This window comes from Balaenoptera musculus, chromosome 3, assembly GCF_009873245.2.
Source record: "Balaenoptera musculus isolate JJ_BM4_2016_0621 chromosome 3, mBalMus1.pri.v3, whole genome shotgun sequence".
Taxonomy (NCBI): Eukaryota; Metazoa; Chordata; class Mammalia; order Artiodactyla; family Balaenopteridae; genus Balaenoptera; species Balaenoptera musculus.
In genome coordinates, this window is record NC_045787.1 from 158,005,519 (window position 1) to 158,024,174 (window position 18,656).

The following is an 18,656-nucleotide window of genomic DNA, read 5'->3' on the forward strand; positions in this document are numbered from 1 at the left end:
GGCGTCTGCCCCAGGATCCTGGGGTGTGTGTGTGAGGGGCTCACGCCTGCGTGTCCATGTGTCCATGTGTGTGTGTTTGTGTGTGTGTGTGGCCCCTGTGTGGCTTCTGCCTGGTGCACCTGCAACACCCACAGTTCATCCTCCAGAGGGGAGAAGAGGGCAGGAAAAAAGGAGAGGAGGCAGAGATGAAAACATTGGATTTTTATTATGTTTCATTACAAAGGATGCAAAGGTACACAGACGATAGCGTCCACGCCAGAAAGGATGGGCAGGGGCCGGCCGAGTGCACCCTGAGCGCCCGCCCCCACCCGCCGTGGGCACCCACGCGTGCGGCCCACGGGACATCTACAGCACAATGTACATGCTGGGGGTGGGGGCAGAGCCAGCCTGAGGGAAAGAGGGACATGAGTGGGACAGGGCTTGGACTGGCGGGTTTGCATATATCAGTGGTACCGCCCAGTTCCTGGAGGGGCAGGGGCAGTTTCCAACGGAGGGCATGGCGGGGCCAGTGGACCTTGACTGCCAAAGCCCTCCCTTCCGGAGTCTGGTGGCAAATGCCATAGATGTGTCCCCTTGTCCCCGGTTGGCAGGAGGTCAGAAATGACAGGCTGGGCATCGATTACCCCCAAATTCCACAACCCTGCAAGATGGGGGCAACCCAAGTGTCACTGGCTCCTCGGAACAGGGTGCTGGGCACTGGCCAGGAGGGCAGAAGGCAGAGGGAGCTGTCTGGAACCAGCCCCTGACGCCCAGCCCCTGCCTGGGATGAGCCTGGGGCCCTGAGACCCGTGGGCCTGAGCTAATGACAAGAGGGAACTGAGGCCCGGGTCACAAGGGTCTTGTCTGCCCCCCGGCGCCTTCAGGAGTACCCCAGTGCCCAGGCCTGGGGGTGCAGGTCACCCCACCTCCATTGGGGAAGAACTCTTGTCTGTGGCCAGCCACCTGTGGCACACCAACAGTTATGAGAGGTGCCTGAGCCCCACACAGCCAGGACCCCCAAAAGCCGAGGAAGCCAGAAAGAGTTGGTTCAGGCCAAGCTGGCCGGGCAGGGCCTGACAAAGGAATGTCCCAAGGACCCCTGTCATATGCTGTGAGACCCCCAGGGGATGGGGGCTCAGGGTCCACGGAGAACTCGGGCAGAAACAGACCTGGCTGCCCACTCACCCCAGGCAGGCCTCCCAGGGTAGGCGAGGTGCCAAATCCTCCCCCCAGCTCTTTAGGTCACGTGGCGGGGGGGGGGGGGCGGAGCTCAGGTGGCCACAGCTCCCTCACCTGAAGCGTCACCTGCAGGGGTGGTAGGCCAGGCCCAAGAGCAGCAGGTACCCTTGACCTTGCACCCCTGTGCCCCAACACCACGCCAAGGGCACCCTGAGGACTCTGACTACAGCTCCCTCAGAACCCAGTGAGGGTGATGGGTGCTGCTACTGCTGTGTCAGGGCTGGGGGCGGGGGCAGGGGAGGTGGAGGGTCTCCTGACCCCACCAGGCCTCACCACACCCAGCGTGCACCCTGGGGTGGGGATGCCTTCTTTGGAAATGCAGAAGACTCAGAATTCAGTTGGGGGCAGGAGTTTGGCAGCAAGTTTGGTTATGAACTAGCTCAGGGTCAGCTGAAATGTGGAGGTCTGGGGAGGGGTGCACCATCCCAGGCGTTCTCAGCTGCCTGGAGGCCTCCAGGTCAACAAAGTCTTCTCTAGGAGCAGGTGATGAGGGGGGCTCATTAGGCCCAGGAGGCTGGACAGAGGGGGGTCGCCCCTGCTTCTTGAGTCCCACCCAGCACCTCCATGGGCCTCGTACCTACTCCCGTCCCCCGAGACCAGGCCGCAGCCAGCACCCGGCATGCACGCGGTCCCCAGACTGGACACCCACCCCAGCAGGATGGATGGACGACACGGGACGTCTCGCTCTCCATGCAGGAGTTTCACAGCATCTGATGGACGGACAGATGGACAGCTGTCCTTGCCCGCCCCACTGTGACATACAGGCCTCACGACGGGCCCACTTGGCTGGCCGCCCTCCTGGGAGGTCGGCCGCCTGAAGAAATCAGGCCAAGCACACCTACGACGTCAGAACCCTCCTGCCCAGCCCTCAAAACCCACAAGGAGATAACAGCACACAGGCCGCAAAGGCCGGCCAAGCACCCCCAGTGCATACCCCCTGGGCAGGCAGGCAGGTGGCCCTGAAGCCAGTGGGGAGGCTGGAGGTGAGCATGGAGGCGTTGCTGGGGAAAGGGCTGCAAACACACACACCTGCCCTTGCCTTCCAGCCTCGCAGGCCTGGTCCCAGGGAACTCCGTGGACCGCAGTGGGGTTGGGGGCTGGACCCAAAGCAATTAGGGTCCCTTCTGCTGTGTACTTGTCCCCACAGGGAAGCCTGACTGGTTTTTGGATACCGCTGGCCGTGGGCCTCCAAATTTTGCTGAAGGGTCGACCTGCCCCCTGAGCTTTCCACTGAGGGTCTCAGGGCCCCCTGCCCCAAGGGACTGGCCCCTACCCTTCTTGCCCAGAAGAGCGCTGGGGGGAAGCAAGGCGTGCAAGGAAAGCGGGGAGGGGGCGGCAGGGTACCCCAAACAGTGCTGCCTGTCTTCCCTCTGCTAAGGGCACGGTGTGGGTGGAGGTCCTCACGGGTACCTGTGACAGGGACGTGATCCCCATGAGACTCCTCCTTCTCCTTCCCCAAGTCAACCCCGGGCACTGCAGGGGTGATGCTGACAGGCGGGGGGTGGGGACCAGGGGCATGAACTCTCTTCTCTGGGGGACACAGAGACAGGCTGACCCCAGGTCTCATCCTCGGCCCATGGAGCCTCATGGGGGAACAAATTTACCACCCTGGGGGCTCAGAGGACAGAGGGTAAACTGAGGCAGGTGGGGACACGCTGGTTGGCTCACGCTCCCGGAGGAAAGGTTTGCACAGCTGAGGGGGGCTCGGCCACAGCGAGCGGGTCTATATACACGATGCAGGCGCCCCGGCTCACCCCTCATGGCGCAGCTCGCCTGAAATCACAGTATTTTCACATCACAAGTCAAAGGGCTGATTCCCTTAAGCTGTCCTGTTTCTAAAAGTCTTGGCAATTCATATTCAACATTTAGTAGAGAAATGATACTTAAGAAAAAAACCAAAATCCCCTGTTGTAGACCCCCAGAGGCCTGCCCAGGCCCAGGACGGGGCAGTGAACCCTTTGAGGACACCTGGCCGCTGGCTCCTGGCTGGATCCCCTCCCCGGGAAAGCTCTGCACCTACGCCCCTCACGGGCTGAGGCTGCCGTGTTAATACAGTATCACCTGTGCTCCTGGCCGAGGGATGCTAGAAACGGGCCATGGGGCTGGACAGCCCCTCCTTCCCTGCCCATCTGCACCAAGAACCCAGTGCTGGGCAGATGGGAAGTGTGGGCTGACGGGGCTCCCTCACGGGGTCCCCAACTCCTTGTTTGAAAATGGCATCCAGGAAGGTTGCTTGTAATTTTATTAAGGCCGTTTTTTTAAAAAAGTTCTACATACAAGTCTAATGGTAATCAAACCCTTCTATGTACATACATGTAGTTTTTCTTTAAAAAAAGAAAAAAAGAGTCCTCACTCTTCGCCCCCAGCCCTGGAAAGAAGACGGGCCCTTGACCTGGATGGACTGACACTAACCCTAACTCCAGTCCAGACAACAGCGGCAGAGGCCAAGTGACCGAGGACAGGGGGCTTCCCGACTGTGGGGCCACGCGGCCACTTGGCCACGTGCTAAGAGCCCAGCCAGGGAACAAGAGAGAGGGATGGTCGCTAGGATCAAATCTGGCTCCCACAGATAAGAGGCGGGAGCTCCCAAGACCCCGACGGAGGCGGAAACGCACCAGGCAGGAGGTGCCAGCCCTGCTGGCAGGCGGAGGAGCGAGTAAGAACTCGAGATGTGATGTCGGAGGGAATGAAACGGACGTTCCTATTCCAAAGCAACTGACAGAACACAAAGCCAGCCCTGTCGCCCCCCTCGCAGGGCCTGTAGGGCAGAGGGATGGCCTCTGGTGCGCCAGTGAGCCCCGATGGATGGTCACCTGGGCCTCCTGAGGCACTTTGAGAAGCACCTGGAAACCAGCCGCTAAAATGCACACTGCTCTTTGCCTCCAAATCCAGCCCTGCCAGGAAGGGCTACGAAAGAGATGGCGGGATGGTGGGAGGGGATGAATGTCGGCTGGTCCTTGGGATGGGGGTGCTGAGGACAGGCTCATCTCCGGGGCATCTCAGGACAGAGGGGCCGCAGCTGCTGCCGCCAGCCACGGGGTCTAGGACAGGCCTGCCCGGAGGACTGGCTGGCACCTTTGGGAAGGCCGGGCAGAGCTGGGTCTTCACGAGACCCCTGATGGAAGCCGGGGCTCCTTCCCAGAAGTCTGTTAGGGATCAGAGCGGAGGTCCCTCTGGCCGCTGCTGCCAGCTTCTGCCAGAGTGCCCACCCAGCCCAGCGAGCCCAGCCCAACCTCATGTCCTTCTGTTTTGGGATAACGGAGCAAAAGTAAAAAGGCTGGAGATGCAGCTCAGACCCGGGCAGGCAGCAGACTGCTTCCAGTTAGCTTACAAATATTATAACGTTGGATTTCTAGAATAAAAACATGCTCTCAGCAAGTGTTGGCTTGAAGGAATCAGTTATTCATCTACAACCCAAATGTAAATACAAACCGAAAGAAATAAACCAAAAAATGCCCCGGCCGCCTCCGCCCCCCCACCCCCGGCCATTCTTTAAATAATAGTAACAGTGACCACGGTACAGAGAAAGAAAGATGGAAACAAGTCACAAAACCCCCTAGAAATAATCCCCGCCTCCACGTGCATCCCCGACAGGCCTGGGTGGGGATTTCACAGCAAAGGCGGCCACCGAGGGGCCCAGCTGCGGGTGGCGGGGGGGGGGGGGGGCGTGGGCTTCCCTACTGGGCCCCCGGGGGAGATGTAGCTGCTTCGCATGCTCCGTTCACATGTTCGCATCCCACCTCCGTGGGATGGAGTCTAGTGTTCTGTGTGTGCTCAGAAATATAAAAGACGGCAGTCCAAATAGTGTTTATTTCCGCTTCATGTCCGCCCACCCCCCGCCCCCGGCGCCTTCTCCTTTTGGCAGGGTGGGGCTGGCTCGCTACCTAACCAAGGGCTGGGAGCGCGGGCGGGTGGGGGGACCGGGGACAAAGGAAGGCAGTGAGAGCTGGACAACAGTCGCAAGATGCACCTCAGCCCACCACCATCGCAGAGCACGGCGCCCCCCGAGGCCGGCGGCCCTGCCCAGCGCGCTTTCCGCATCTTACAGGGGGACGAGAGAGCAGGGAGGGTCCGCGGGGGCGACGACACGCGGCCTCACGCGGGAGGTGGACGACCGGGGTGGGCGGGCGGGTGGGCTGGGGCGCTTGGCGGCATTGCAAGCTCAGAATCACAAGCTCGGCCGTTTGCGAGGGACGGAGCGCCGCCGTCCCCAGGCTTGGGGGGACGCCGTGGGGACCACTGACCGGTGGGGTGACGGAGCCGGGGGCTGGGCGGCCGTGTGCCGGGCGTGCGGCTCACAGACGGTCCATCCGGAAGGTGTCCTCGGTGGCCGGGTCGGCCAGGACCATGTCTGGGTCATTGAGCATGTGCAGTCCGTCCAGGGTCAGGGGGTCAATCTTGAGTTCGTCCAAGGGGAACTGGTTGTCAGAATCGAAGCTGACGTCACCGACCCCGGCCAGCGTGCTGGTCAGTTCTTTAGAGAGGCTGGGAGGGGACTCTCCTGTCACTGGGGGTGGGGGGTACACACAAAAGGCTCAGCTTGGCCCTGGCTCCCCGCACCCCGACGCTGCGCCTCCATGGCCCCCATCAATGCTCAGGCCATACCAGGGAGCTCACCTGAGCGGTCTGTCCCCCAGAGGACATTTGCGATGTCTGGGGACATTTTTAGTTGTCACGACTGGAGGGAATGCTACTGGTATCAGGTGGGTGGAGGCCAGGGATGCTGCTCAACACCCCACAGCACACGGGACGGTCCCGACCCAGATGTCGGGGTACCAAGGCCGGAAAGCCCTGGGATGAGGGCTGCGACACAGACTTCAGTGTGACGTGGAGGGAGCAGGGGGCTCTCAGGCTCTGCCAGGTTCTGCCAGGCAGTCTGCTCCGTGTGCATCAGGGGCCTCCCTGTGGGTTGGAGGGAAGCCCGGGTTTCCCTGCAGAGACCCAGGTTCACACCTGGGCTCCTTCCTCTACTTGTGGTGAGACCCTGGGCCTCAGTTTCCCAATCTGGGAAACGGATATGAAAGTTTTGTTCTTTCTGGGCCGTTGGACAATCACAGAGGCCTGATCCTTCTCACACAACCTCCAAGGCCTAGGCTTCTGCACTCAGAGCATCTCCTGCAGACCCTTGGGGCGGGGAGGAGGCACTGGGTCTGCACTCCAGCCGTGGGGAGCTCTGGGCAGGAACCCCTTCCATCCTAGAGATGTCAGTGGGGACTGCTGAGAGGGTCTCACCCTCAATTCCACGACAGCCCTGGCTTATGAGGAAACCGCCTCCTTCTTTGATAAAACCTAGAACCTTCAGGGGCATGACGAGGGGTGGGGGTGGGGGACTGCAGGGTCTGAGCTCTGCTGGGAGAAGACTCACTCAACATGCGCGTGCGCAAGCCTGGGTGCCTGGGCACTGTGCTCAGGCCGCTCGGGGAGGCCCGATGCAGCATGCGCGAGCTCTTACGTGTCTGTCAGCTGCACGGGACAAGCCCCAGCAGGCAGGGCCCGCCCCACAGTCACGTGCATCCCCGGCACGCTCAGCTACTGGGGTTCAGGGGACCGGGCAGGAGGTGAAGGGCTGAGGGACTGGTTTCACCCTGTTCTCACTCTTGAGCCTGGGACACCGGACACCTGGTCCAGGGTCCAGTGTGCGTCCCCCCAGCCTGTGTCCTGTAAGCCCAGCGGTGAGTCGAGGTTGGCGGGTTCTGGCCTCCGTGGGCAGGGACACCTGGGCCCCGTCGTGCCTCACCCTGCAGGGCGGGGACTCCATCTCCCGCGGCCTCTCACCTGTGAGGATGATATTGGGTATGCTGCTGTGGCTGGGGAAGCTGAGCGGCTGTGTGTCCGGCAGGCTCCCGTGGCTGCCCGTGAGGCCCATCATGGCCGCCTGGGAGTAGTTGAGTGTCGAGCCCGGGCTGTACAGGCTGCTGGAGCTGATGGCATTCTCTATCATGTTGAACTGCTCCAGCTGGGAGAGGAAGCATACAGGTGTGAGGCCAGCCCCCCGAGCTGGCCGCCCTGGGACTGCGGCCGTGGTTGGCTGGCCGGCCTGCCTGCGACCGCCAGCACCTCCTCCCCTACCGGACGCCCAGCACCCGTGCCAAGGTACACTTGGCGCTGCCAAGCATGAGTCCCTCTGCCTTGGGGTCTCCCCGTCTCCGAACCTGCCTGGGCCTGCCGGCACATGGCCCCCTCAGAGCTTGCTGGATGGATGGATGGATGGATGGATGGATGGATGGATGGATGGATGAGTGAGTGAACAGCTCCAGGCAGCAGCCAACCCTTCCCGTGCCCACACGCCCCCAGTCCCGGCCTTCACGCACTGCCACTGCAACCTCCCGGCAAACCCACGTGCACGGCCCACACCGAGGCACCGCTGTAACAGCCACTGCCCGTCCCCACCAGCGTTCACCGCCCACCCTTCCTCCCCCTCCGCTGGCGGCCTCTTTCTGCGGGCAGGGTGCAAACGCCAGGAGAGGCCAAGCCAAGCCACCCCCTCCAGGGCCTGGGCCTCTGCAGCCTGGAGACTGGAGAGGCTGAGAAGCTCATGCAGAGGAGCGGGCCGGGTCTGGCGAGCATCTGCGGTGGGCGCCCGCTCACCTGGTGGGACAGAGCATTGGCCTGCCTGGCCGCCATCTGCTGCTCATAGAATGAGTCCCCAAACACGCCGCCCAGGGTGGAAGAGTGCTGCAGACAGAAGAGAGGCCCACTGTCGTCAGGGTTCCCAAACCAGGCAGGGGGTGCGGCTGCTATGGGGTGGGGGGTGCTCCCACGGCTGGCTGCACCCATACCCTTCTCCCAGGACCTCACCACCGGCCTGGGCTGGGAGAGGAGGGAGGCCTCTGGAACTTCCTGGAAGATGCTCAGGACGTGAGAGGCTGATGACGTCTATCTCAGGGCTCCTGGGAGAGCCCACACCCGCTGGGGTGGAGGGGTGCACCCCTAATCTCGGGATGATGGCTCCTTTCCACCGCCTGCTCCTGGGGGAGGGGGGCCTCTGCCGCCCAACTTCCCCCAAAGTGCCATCCCATCTCCTCTCCTTAAGCTCAGGTGTGGGTGAACCCGCTGTCATCAGATGGAAGACGAGGGGCCACAGGGACCGGGAACCCCACCTGACAGGCCCCAGAGGAAAGTGTGTGAGTGGGGCAAGGCGGGACACGCTCTGGGTGTTCAGGGTGGGATGCGTACCTTGTCAGACACGGGAGACGCGGGACAGGCAGCAGGCCACACACACGTGGGCAGGAAGGGTGCACAGAGCGAGCACGGGACAGGTACACGGAAAGCCCCTGCCCACCTGTCCAGCCGTGGCTGCCTGCCTGCCCGCGAGGCCCTGGGGCCTGGGCGATGGCAGGCAGCCCCACTCCTGTTTGCCCAATGCCAGTTGGGGCAGAGGGACGGGGGCTGCCCCTGGGAGAGGAGCAGGGGGCTGGGGATCCTCTGAGGCGGTGGAGATGCCAAGAATAGGAGTGTGGAGCTCCTGCCCATTCTTGAGATGCTGCCAGGGAGATGGCAGGACAGAGTCTGGCGGGATGTGGAAGGGAGGAAAGGGATGGCCGTGTGTGTGGCCAGGTCACACCGGAGGCAACAGACCTGGGGAAACAGATGCCCCGCCCAGGGCCCTCGGCTTCCCCGAGGCTGGGAGCTCTGGCCTGTTTCCTCCTCTGTAGAACAGGGTGGCCTGCAGAAGTCGCTCCCCTGCGGCCGTTTCCAGGTCAGAGTCTTCACGGACCACAGGCCCTGGACCTCCCCCCTTTGAGCGCTCTATTCTAGAAAGGTCCCCGTGTTCTCTGACAACTGCCAAAGCTTGACTCTCAGGCCTCCATCCCAGAGAGGAGTTGGCCACGAAGCCCCCAGCCACTCTGGGTGTTCAGTGGACTGACCGTAGAAAGGGACAGCCACTCCGGACGGTGCGGTGGCTCCTGGGGATGGACATTCCATTCAAACACCAGGAAAGAGTTAAAAATGTGGAAGGAGTAAGAAGGAAAAAACACAATGTGGCAAAAAGGCCACATTTGCCCTAAAAATCGCCAGCTTCAGGTTTGGAAAAGGGGGCTGTGAGGTTGCTGGGTTTACCTGTGAAGGAGGCAGATGATGGCCTTCACTGAGGCCGGGGGCAGGCTGTTCTGGGGCACCTGACCCTGTCCCCATGGCCTTGGCCCCAGAGAGGCCTGGCACACACAGGAGACCCCAGATATGGTTTCTCTTGTGAAGCTACCATGAGGGTTTGCCAGAAAGGTCTGCCCAGAATGGAAGGGCTGGGGCGGGAGGGGGCAGCACAAAGGAGCCAATTCCAACTGCCTAAGGTTCAGGGTGCAGCTGGACACACACGACATCCGCTTGAGGCCAAGTGGGGCAAGGCGGCTGCCTCGTGTGTCCAGGGGAGATGCTGGCTGGGCCGGGGAGGCGTGGGGTGACCCAGGCCCATGGGCTGATGAATGTGTCCCCAGAGATCCAGCTGTAGTGGGAAACCATGGTTTGCCCCCAAGCGAGCCCCTGGTTGGGGCCAGACAGCCTGCCGGCCCCGTCCTCACATCTGAGTGAGCAGCCTGCCTCCCTGGCCAGTGCCCAGTTGACGGACGGACAAACCAACACACAGACACGGGCTTGATGAGACAGCAACACGCTTTCCGCTCAGAATGGCCCACTTTGGTTCAGGCGAACCTCTCCTGAGAGCTATCTGCTCCACCCTTAAATTCCTGTCCTGCCTCACGTACACCAGCCCCAGGCAGGGCTGCCCACCGTGGGCAGGCGCCCCCTATTGCTTCCCCTGCCTGGACCAACTTCTCCCACTCCCGCGTCCCCTCGGCACCACGTGACGAGACCAGACGCGAGAGCTCAGAGCCAACAGGGATGGACGGAGAGCATGCAGACACCAGGCTGACCCCCGGCTGGCCCCGAGCTCACTGCACCTTCCCTGACTTCTGCAGAGTGGGGGGCTGCACGCCGACAGTCCCAGCGGGACCCCTGGCTGCCGTGGGTGGTGGAGGGAGCGCCCTGGGAGAGCCCCTCGTGTATCAGTGAGCCATGAGAACAGCCTCAGGTCCCCTGAGGGCTAGGCCTACTGTCCTGACATACAGGGCCTGGCTCGGGGTGCGTGGCTGCGAGCCTGGGAGACGGACAGCGGGGCATGTCGCCGGGGACAAAGGAGCCCACGTCCTGCCTGGAGGAACAGCTCTCCTCCCTCTGCTCTACCCGGGAAGTAAGGCCCTATCTTCCCTTGGCTGAGAAGGAGACTTCCCGGTCTTGGGCACTGCAGTAGCTCCTGAGGTTTCTCAGCTTGGTGACATTCTGGGGATGGGGTGGTGGGGTCCTGGGGAGGCTCTGCTGCTACAGCGAGAAGTCTGGGGCCTGGACGTCAGTTTTGCAGGAACCCCTTCTCCTCTGATGGAAGGTTCCGGACAGAATGCAGCCATGGGTGGAGCAGAGCCAAGAGGGATTCTGAGGAACCTGGAAGGGGTGTGTGTGTGTGTCTGTGTCAGAGATCGGGGTCCCGTGGTGCCTGGTATGGAGGGAAAACCTGAGTCTGATAGACATGATCTAGCCCTGCCTGTTGCCTGGGGCAAGCCTCAGTCTCCTCAACTGTGGGAAGAGGACGAGGACACTGGATGGGCTGCTTCCTGTGCTGGGGGTCTGAAGGCGAGAGACACGCCATCCTAAGGGGCGGAGGGGGCTGAAGAGTCAGAGCCCCCATCACAGGCTGGCCGTCACCTCAGCTGCCCCCTGACGCAGGGGGAGCACGCCTCCACCTCCAGAAGCCTGGAAGCAGGAGGCCTCAGGGCGGGCAGACATGGGTGGGGACGGGGGCACGGGCCGCTCGATGCCTGCTCTGAGCCACACACTGGGCTCGGCATCCCAGCCACGGGGTGCGGAGCTGGGGCGAAGCCGACACCAACATCGCCGATGTGAATGGGGGGCCCGCCAACCCCACTTGGGGCTTGGCGTGGACCACAGAGGCGCTGAGGGAGTGTGACAGCTCCGGGAGGGGGTGCCTTCTCCTTGGCCACTGCCCAGGGTGGCCGCCCCTCACCGGTCCCCACCCCGATGGAGTGAACAAGATGGGGTGGAGTGAGACGGGAGGCACAGATGGTGGACAGACAGGTAGATGGGGGACACGTGGGGGGGGGTGCCAGCTAGGCTGGAGTGGGGGAGGCCGGGGAGGGGAGGCGGCGTCCCTTACTTGTGGGGAGCTCCCGGGGGAGAAGCCTTGATTGGAGACGGGCGAGGTGGGAGACTGGTTGGCTGGGGAGCCGGCGCTAGTACGGTACTGCTGCAGAGCCGGCGCCTGTGACGACAGACAGGTCAGGATGCTCGCGGGGCCCCAGGCCTGGCTTCCCGGGACTAGCTGTTAGCTGCTGACACCCCCAGCAGGGGCCCCATCCCTCAGGTGAGCTGAATACCCAGGGCACCTGCAGGAGGGCACCTGAGCCCAGGGCCTCAAGGGGCCCTACCTCCAAACCCACCTCTGGGAGGGGTGGGGGCATTCGGTCAGAGAGCCTGGAAACCAGCCTCACAGAATCGCCCTGGGGGGCTGGGGAGGGGCGGAGGGATCAGCCTCTACTCAGCAGGTTTTAGAGCACTCACACGAATGCACACCACACCCACATACGTGTGCACACAGCTGCACACGTGTGAACACGCACACCCGCACGGGCAGGGAAGGCCCAGGGCCAGTCAGATGCCCTCGGGCTAACAGCCAAGGCCGTCTGGGGCACACTGCAGGGCTCCTGGCGCTGGGCAGTCACTATCACTGGTATTGCTTGGGACAAGTCCGCGGGGTTATGCTGTCCACAGACTTCCAAGGACGGCCACCTCCTCACTCGAATGACAAAGGGTCTTGGCTTCTTATCAGACTCCTGGGGGGCAGGACGGGCTAGGCCAGGATCTGGATTTAGACCCTGCTCTGGTCCTACCCAGTGAGCCCCTGCTGTGTGCCTCTGGGCAAGCTGCCTGACCTCTCTGAGCTTGTTCAATGAGACCCAGCCGGCCGGCCCAGGGCTCCCTAAGTGCTATGTCTCCTTCATTGCCTCAGCGGCCTGTTCTGAGCAGTTTGGGATGGCGGTTGAGCCCAGATGGGGCAGAGGGCTCGTGCAGCAGGGTGTGGGTGTCAGAGACACCAGCGTGGTCACTTGGCAATGACCAGCTCAGGCCTTCTTTGGGTTGGAAAGAGGAAAATGACCAGAGGGACATTCTCCTCGCTTGGGTGGATCTACAGAAATTCACAGAGGAGGCCACTGGAACCCGAGCCCCGCGGAGCCACCACTCCCACGGAAGGGGAGGGGGTTGCCTGACAACAGCACCCTGACCCGAGAGCCTGGCCTGGATAGCCCATGTCTCCAATGTCCCCCCAGCTCCACAGCAAGGCACCGCCATGGCAGGGTGTCATGGAACTGGGTGCCCCAGGCAGCCCCACTGTCAGAGCCACCCCCATACCTGCTGTTTCTGCCCAAGGCAAGGCTTGGGTGCAGTCCCATCCAAGGGGACCCCTGAGGTCTGCCCTCTGAGGGATCAGAGCAGCCTGGAAATGTGGGTTTCTACCTGTTGCGTCACCTGCCCACCCTGGCCAGCTCGGGGGGGGCCTGTTCTTCGCAGAACACATGATGTTCTGATGACATTTATCCTGGGGCTGGCAGCCATGGGCCAAGTGAGTGGGGAGGGCTGGCTGGGCCCCAAACGTGGGTCCCTGTTCCTCTGGATGTGGCCAAAGGTAGCTGTGACCACTCCCTTCCCATCAGGGCAACCTGGGTGAAAGTCTGAACAGGCAGGAAGGTTTGGGGTGCAGGGGTCAAAACCTAGCACTTGTTACCCCAAGCCTGGCCCCAGGCAAGGGGTCCCATGGTCTGAGCTGCAGGCCCCCGGCCCAGGGCACTGTGCTGTATGAACCACAGAATTGGCTTCATCCCTTCTTCTCCTCCAAGTTCAGCTCCATCCCTCTGGCTCTCAGAAGTCCATTCCCTAGGCCCTGAGAGCTCCGTGTTCTCCCTGCCTCCGAGGAAGCCCTGTCTTGGGTGGGAAGGGCTGAGCGGGGCAACCGGGGCCATGGGGGAGGGCTTGGCAGCCAGACGTGGGGTGGCCCGTCCTGGGTGAAGTCTGGGGCACCTGACCCCTGCTTGTGCCTCAGTTTCCCCATCTATACCAGGGTGACAAACTTGGCTTGAGGATTCCAGGGAGAATCCCCCACTGAGCTCCCAGCCCCAGGCAGCGTTTGCCTCAGCCCCAACCCCTGGCCAAGTTGGCCTCAAAGTGGAGCCTCAAGGTGGCTGCACGTAAAGCCAGGCACCCTGACACTCCTCCTGCAGGTCCGATGGGGGTCTCCCACAGCCCCTGGGCTCCTCCTGCACAAGCCCCACCCCCACCCCCGTCAGGCCCCGCCCCGGGCTTACCGAGGCAGTGTCGATCCCCATTGGCGGCTGGCCCGAGTTCTCTGGGGGGGACTGGGGGAGAGAGGACGGTACCGTGACCGCAAGCGGGGGCAGTTGGGGCCCCCGAGTCAGGCTGGCGCTCGGCATCAGGGAGCCGCCCTGGGGGAGGCCGACAGGCACCTGCGGGGGCGGCGGGGGTGGCTGCTGCTGGGACGCAGGCGGCGGCGGGGGCGGGGGCTGAGGCTGAGGCGGCGGCGGCTGCTGAGAGCCCGCCTGGGTGAAGAAGGCGTAGGGCAGCTGCTGCTCCAGAGACAGGGCGTCCATGGCCACGGCCTGAAGGGAGAGGAGGGCATCAGGTGGGTGGGACACATGCTCAAAGGAGTGGGCCGGGCGGGCTGTGAGCACCTGGCCCCCAGGGGACCCCCACGGCCTGGCGTGATTGACACTGAAGTGAGAGATGAACAGAGGGATGTCCAGACCCTGGACCAGGGAAGCGAAGCGGGCTTCCCCCAAGGCCCACGGAGGACTGGGCCGCAGCTCAGTAGGCCTGCCCCCAGTGAGCCTTTCTCACTGCACACCCTTCCACACTTGCAGAGACTCAGGATGCTCCACCCCCATCCCCCGCCTCTCTGAGCTGGAGTTTCCCCACTGTGGGCACCACACTCTGGCAGCCCAGCGGGGAGCCAGCACCTAGCCCCTGTGGGGTCCTGCCGGGGAGAAGGAACCCCCTCCCGCCACCCTGCAGCCTGGGCACCAAGGGGAGGCTGGAAACGCTGGGGCTGACGGAGGTCCCTGTGTGGTCACTCGGCAATGACCAGCTCAGGCCCCTCTTGGAGTTGGAAAGAGGAAAATAACCAGAGGCAAGTTTTCCAGGCTCACGAGTCTGCGCGGACAGTTCCTCAGGCAGGCAGGCAGGCAAGGGCTCCTGCCCTCTGAGGGAGGCTGGATGTGCCCAGGAGCTACAGGATGTAAACACTTAGCAGAACGCCGGAAAGGAGTTTCCGGAAAGGGAAGGCAGGCCTCAGGGGTGGGGCGTGGCGGGGAGGGAAGAAGAGGCTGGGGTCACGGATGAAGAGACTGAAGAAGACACAGCCGCTAGGAGCCACGCATGGCTCTGTTTGGATCCTAATCTGAACAAGAACTGTACAAGAGACAGAGACACGGTGGGGAGCCGAGACCAGGCCGTGCAGTGGAAGGTATAGAAGAACTACTGTTAATTTCGTTGTGGGTGGATAAGACCATCGAGGTCATGTTAAAAGCCAAAGAAACAATATTATCTATCAGGGACTGAAAAGCAGACAAAATGGACAAATTCCTCAGAACACACAAACTACCGAAACGGACCCAAGAAGGAAAAGGACGTCTGAGTAGGACCGATATCGAGTAAGGCGTTGGTATCAGCCGCCAAAAACTTTCCAGTGAAGATCCGCCAAGACCGCAGCACCTTCACTGAATTCTACCAAATGTTCAAAGAAGAATTAATACCAAGGCTTCTCAAACTTTTCCAAAAAATAGAAGAGGAGGGAACACTTCCTAACTCGTTCTACGAGCCTGGATTGACTAAAAAAGAGAAGATTCCAATTATGGAAATCGGAAACGAAAGGGGCAATATTACTAACCACTTTACAGAAATAAAAACGATTATGAGAGTACTACGAACAATTGTATGCTGGCACGTGGAATAACTTTGATGAAACGGACCAACTCCTAGACACACACAAACTACCAAAGAAGCAGACGAAGCAAACATGGTAAATTGGGGAAAAAAAAAAAAAAAAAAACCTTCTCTAAACATTTTATTTTGGGAAATTGCAACTAGATCCTAAAGAAGAGAACAGCATAATAAAGAATGCCCAGTCACACGGGCACAAGCTAACAGCCATGATGGGCACAGGGGAATCCAGGCCACTGATATCTGCATTCCCCATGTGTTTGAAAATTTGACAACAAAAAGCAAAAAAAATGTTGGCAAGATTTTCAGGATTCTGCTCCCTGGAAGGAGCATGAGGCCTCCCAGAGAAGCAGAGCAGGGCCCCACCTCCCCCGCCCCCCTGAGCCCTCGCACCTGAGTGATGGGTGACAGTGGGGAGAGAGTGGGCGACACCTGCTGGGCCTGCTGCCGCCTTGCCTCCGTGCTCAGGGACAGCGGGCTGACGCCGGCCGGGCGGTGCTGTGGCGAGGAGCCAGGCGTGCTCATCCCTGAAAGGAAGGGAGGGTGGGCGTGATGCCAGCCACTGGGATCATGGCAGGGGGCACTCACACACCCAGGGTCATTGCTGAGGACAGTCCAATCGTTAGGACAGACGCCAGTGGGCACATCCGGATCACCAAACCCGGGATGTCCCCTCTGAGGTCCCGATACCCTGACCTCAGGGTCCCCCAGCTCTGCATGGGCTCCCACCTCCAGTGCTGACCAACACTCTCCCCACAGATCCTGCCATCCCTCCAGGAGGGGCGTGTCCCGCAGGTCCTGCCAATCAGCGCTTCCCCACCTCTGGGCTACCGCATGATTGGCCCCCAGATGGACACGTGACTAGGCTGGCCAAATGAGACCCTGCCCAGGGGCTTTTGATGGAACTCCAGGAAGGGAGGTCCAGAATTCTGTGAGGAGGCATCCTGGTAACCACAAGGGAGCTGAGGGGCAGAGATAGCACCTGAGCCCCAGACCCAGCACGCTGGCACTTCCCTGGTTTCAGAGACAGTCCCCCCCCCTTTTTTTTTTTCCTAAAGTGGCTTGGGTTTTGGTTAGCTCCAACCAAATCGGTGCTGCCTGATGCTGCAGTTTCTTCTTGAGCCTCATCGCTCTCCTCACCCTCATTCCGTGAACGTGCCCCTTCCCATAACTGCTCCTTTGGCCAGATCTCCCCTTGGCCCCTGACTTCTGTATCTGGCAGCCCTTCCCCCGACATCACGCACCCACAACCTTCTCCTCCCACCTCGTGCACTCCCCATGCTGCAGCACCAACCCCACCAGGATTCCCGAACAAGAAACTCAGTTATCTTCTTCCTGATGGAGTTCTTGCTGGGGGGGGCTCCAAGTCACCCCTTCCCTCACCCTGGCCCCCTCCCCCAGCAATCTGATCCCTGGATGTGTCTGCTGTGAAGGAGCTAAGTGAGGTCAAGTTCAGTGTGTTGGGGCCTGCCAGATGATCCTGGGGCACTGTGCCAGGGAAGCAACGGGCCCCCTGATGCTGGGGGGGAAGGGAGCCCTGGGGGCCTGGCCTGATCACCCCAGACTCAGTTTCTTTGTCCTCTCCAGTTCACCGTGAGGAGAATTGAGAGGACGTGAGCAGGCTCAGAAGAGAATCTGGCCCGCAGTCAAGGCCAGGTGAAGGTGCCTGACTCACCGGGGGAGCTGGGCCCACCCCGCGGAGGGCACCAGATCAACCTGGTTCCAGCGGGTGAGGTGGCCGGTTCCAGGGCTGGCAAGAACGCACCCAGCATACACTGAGGGGAGATGACGGGCAGCCTTCCCTCCACCCCAGGCAGCTGTTCGCTGGGGCTGTGTCATCTGTGCAAGGCGAGCCCGGTCACGCCTGCACTTCCCCTCGGATGCCCTGGCAGCTCCACTCGGCTGAGCACTGCTGGGGGGGCCTGGCACCGTCGACAGCTCCTGTAGCAGAGCCCCCGGGGGCCAGTTTCTGCACAGACCTTGGGCCCAGAATCAGGCTGCTGCAAACACAGCGACATCAAGGGAGCCATCGACAGAGGCCTAGTCAGGAGGAGTCGGAAGATGCCTGCTGAGAGCACACTGGGAGTCGGGACCCTGCACTGCTCCCTCGTCTTCCCTGAGCATCCGACGCTTCATGTGTCCGGCGGGCCAAGGAACGCTCAACATGCACGTCGGGAGCAGATGTCGGGGCTCAGTAAGCAGCAGAGGCAGATGCCAAGAGAGAGGGGGACAGAGGGGCGACGGGGACGGGAGGGGCCCGCAGCAAACTGCAGTGCTCTAGCCCAGCTTGAGGCACACGACCTCGACCCACCATTGCTGGGCCTGACTCTTCAAGAGAAGCTGGAAACCCAGGTTTTTACATGCATATTTGAATGTCAATTCAAAGCATCACACACACAATCGTAGGCCAGCCAAAATATACTGGGGGGCTGGATTTGGCCCTTCGGCTGCCGCCTCTGACGTCTGTCCTGAAGACAAGGGAGTTTTTAATCCTCTGCTAGCCTGTAACGTGAGCTCCTGGCCTCACATGGGGCGGCCACCACCCCCTGAGACGCCAGTTGGGCCGGGAGGGCTGAGGGATGCCTTGCTGTTGAGTTCCTTTTGACAACCTGGATCAACTTCAGGAAAAGAAGCGGGGCCAGCTGGAAGGGAAGCCTAGCGTGGGCAGGGAGAGCTGCCAGGGGAGGGCAGCCCAGGTGGCAGGAGCCCGCCCCAGTGGCATGGAAGCCCTGTGCACGGGGCTAGCCGGCCACGGAGCTGTGCAGGGAAGGAGGACCTCAGCCTGCCCACTTCCCGCTTCCGGCGCGCAGCCAGGGAAACGACTTTGGCAAACTTGGAAGGAGATGAGAGGGGCCACTGTCTCCCTGGAGGCGGAGGCCTCCCTCTTCCTCCTCCACCGGCTCACGTCCTGACTGCAGGGTGGGCCGGGTGGTGTGGGGGGGCGATCTCCATGTGTGCCAGGGGCCAGCGGCTCTGCTTGATTTAAAACACGCCCGGAGAGTGAGGCCCCTGCCAGGCAAGCTGCTGGAGCGGCAGGTTCGCAAACAACCGAACACATGTCAGACATTACCGGGCCGAAGCTCTGAGCCAGGCAGGCTGGGGTCTGGGCCCCACGCTCGGGGTCTGCACTCGTTCCCGCATCTATGGTTTTCACATGTGTTGTGTTTTCCCGTACTTGTTTAGACTCGGCGTGGGCTGGAGGTGCGAGGCTCCCGGGCGGGCCCTGGGGGGCTGCCAAGGGCCCTCCAGCAGAGGGGGTGGTGCCCTGGAGGCTGCTGCCAAGGCGTGAGGAGAAAAACGGGGGCCGGGAAACAGCAACTCTCTGCTGGAGGGCCAGCAGCCCCAGGGCCGGCCTTCTGATTTCTCGCCTTGCACAGGCATCTGTGGACGCTGCCCACCCACTGGTGTCTTGGGAGGGC

The 18,656-nt window shown here is 61.7% G+C and overlaps 1 protein-coding gene across 9 annotated transcripts in view; it reads right to left on the reverse strand.

The window, feature by feature from the left end:
• Positions 1 to 5,009: 5,009 nt before the first annotated feature.
• Positions 5,010 to 18,656, reverse strand: part of CRTC1 (CREB regulated transcription coactivator 1) — a 73,780-nt gene continuing 60,133 nt past the window's right edge. For 3 of the 9 annotated variants that reach the window (XM_036847589.1, XM_036847588.1, XM_036847587.1), the window contains 6 exons: positions 15,631 to 15,764; positions 13,587 to 13,898; positions 11,384 to 11,488; positions 7,807 to 7,893; positions 6,994 to 7,174; positions 5,010 to 5,725 (listed from right to left, as the gene is read on the reverse strand). In XM_036847589.1, coding sequence (XP_036703484.1) covers positions 5,514 to 5,725; positions 6,994 to 7,174; positions 7,807 to 7,893; positions 11,384 to 11,488; positions 13,587 to 13,898; positions 15,631 to 15,764 — 1,031 coding nt within the window. In that variant the 3' untranslated portion in view covers positions 5,010 to 5,513. The remainder of the gene's footprint in view (positions 5,726 to 6,993; positions 7,175 to 7,806; positions 7,894 to 11,383; positions 11,489 to 13,586; positions 13,899 to 15,630; positions 15,765 to 18,656) is intronic. The other 6 variants (XM_036847592.1, XM_036847591.1, XM_036847594.1 and 3 more) reach the window with 5 other exon arrangements.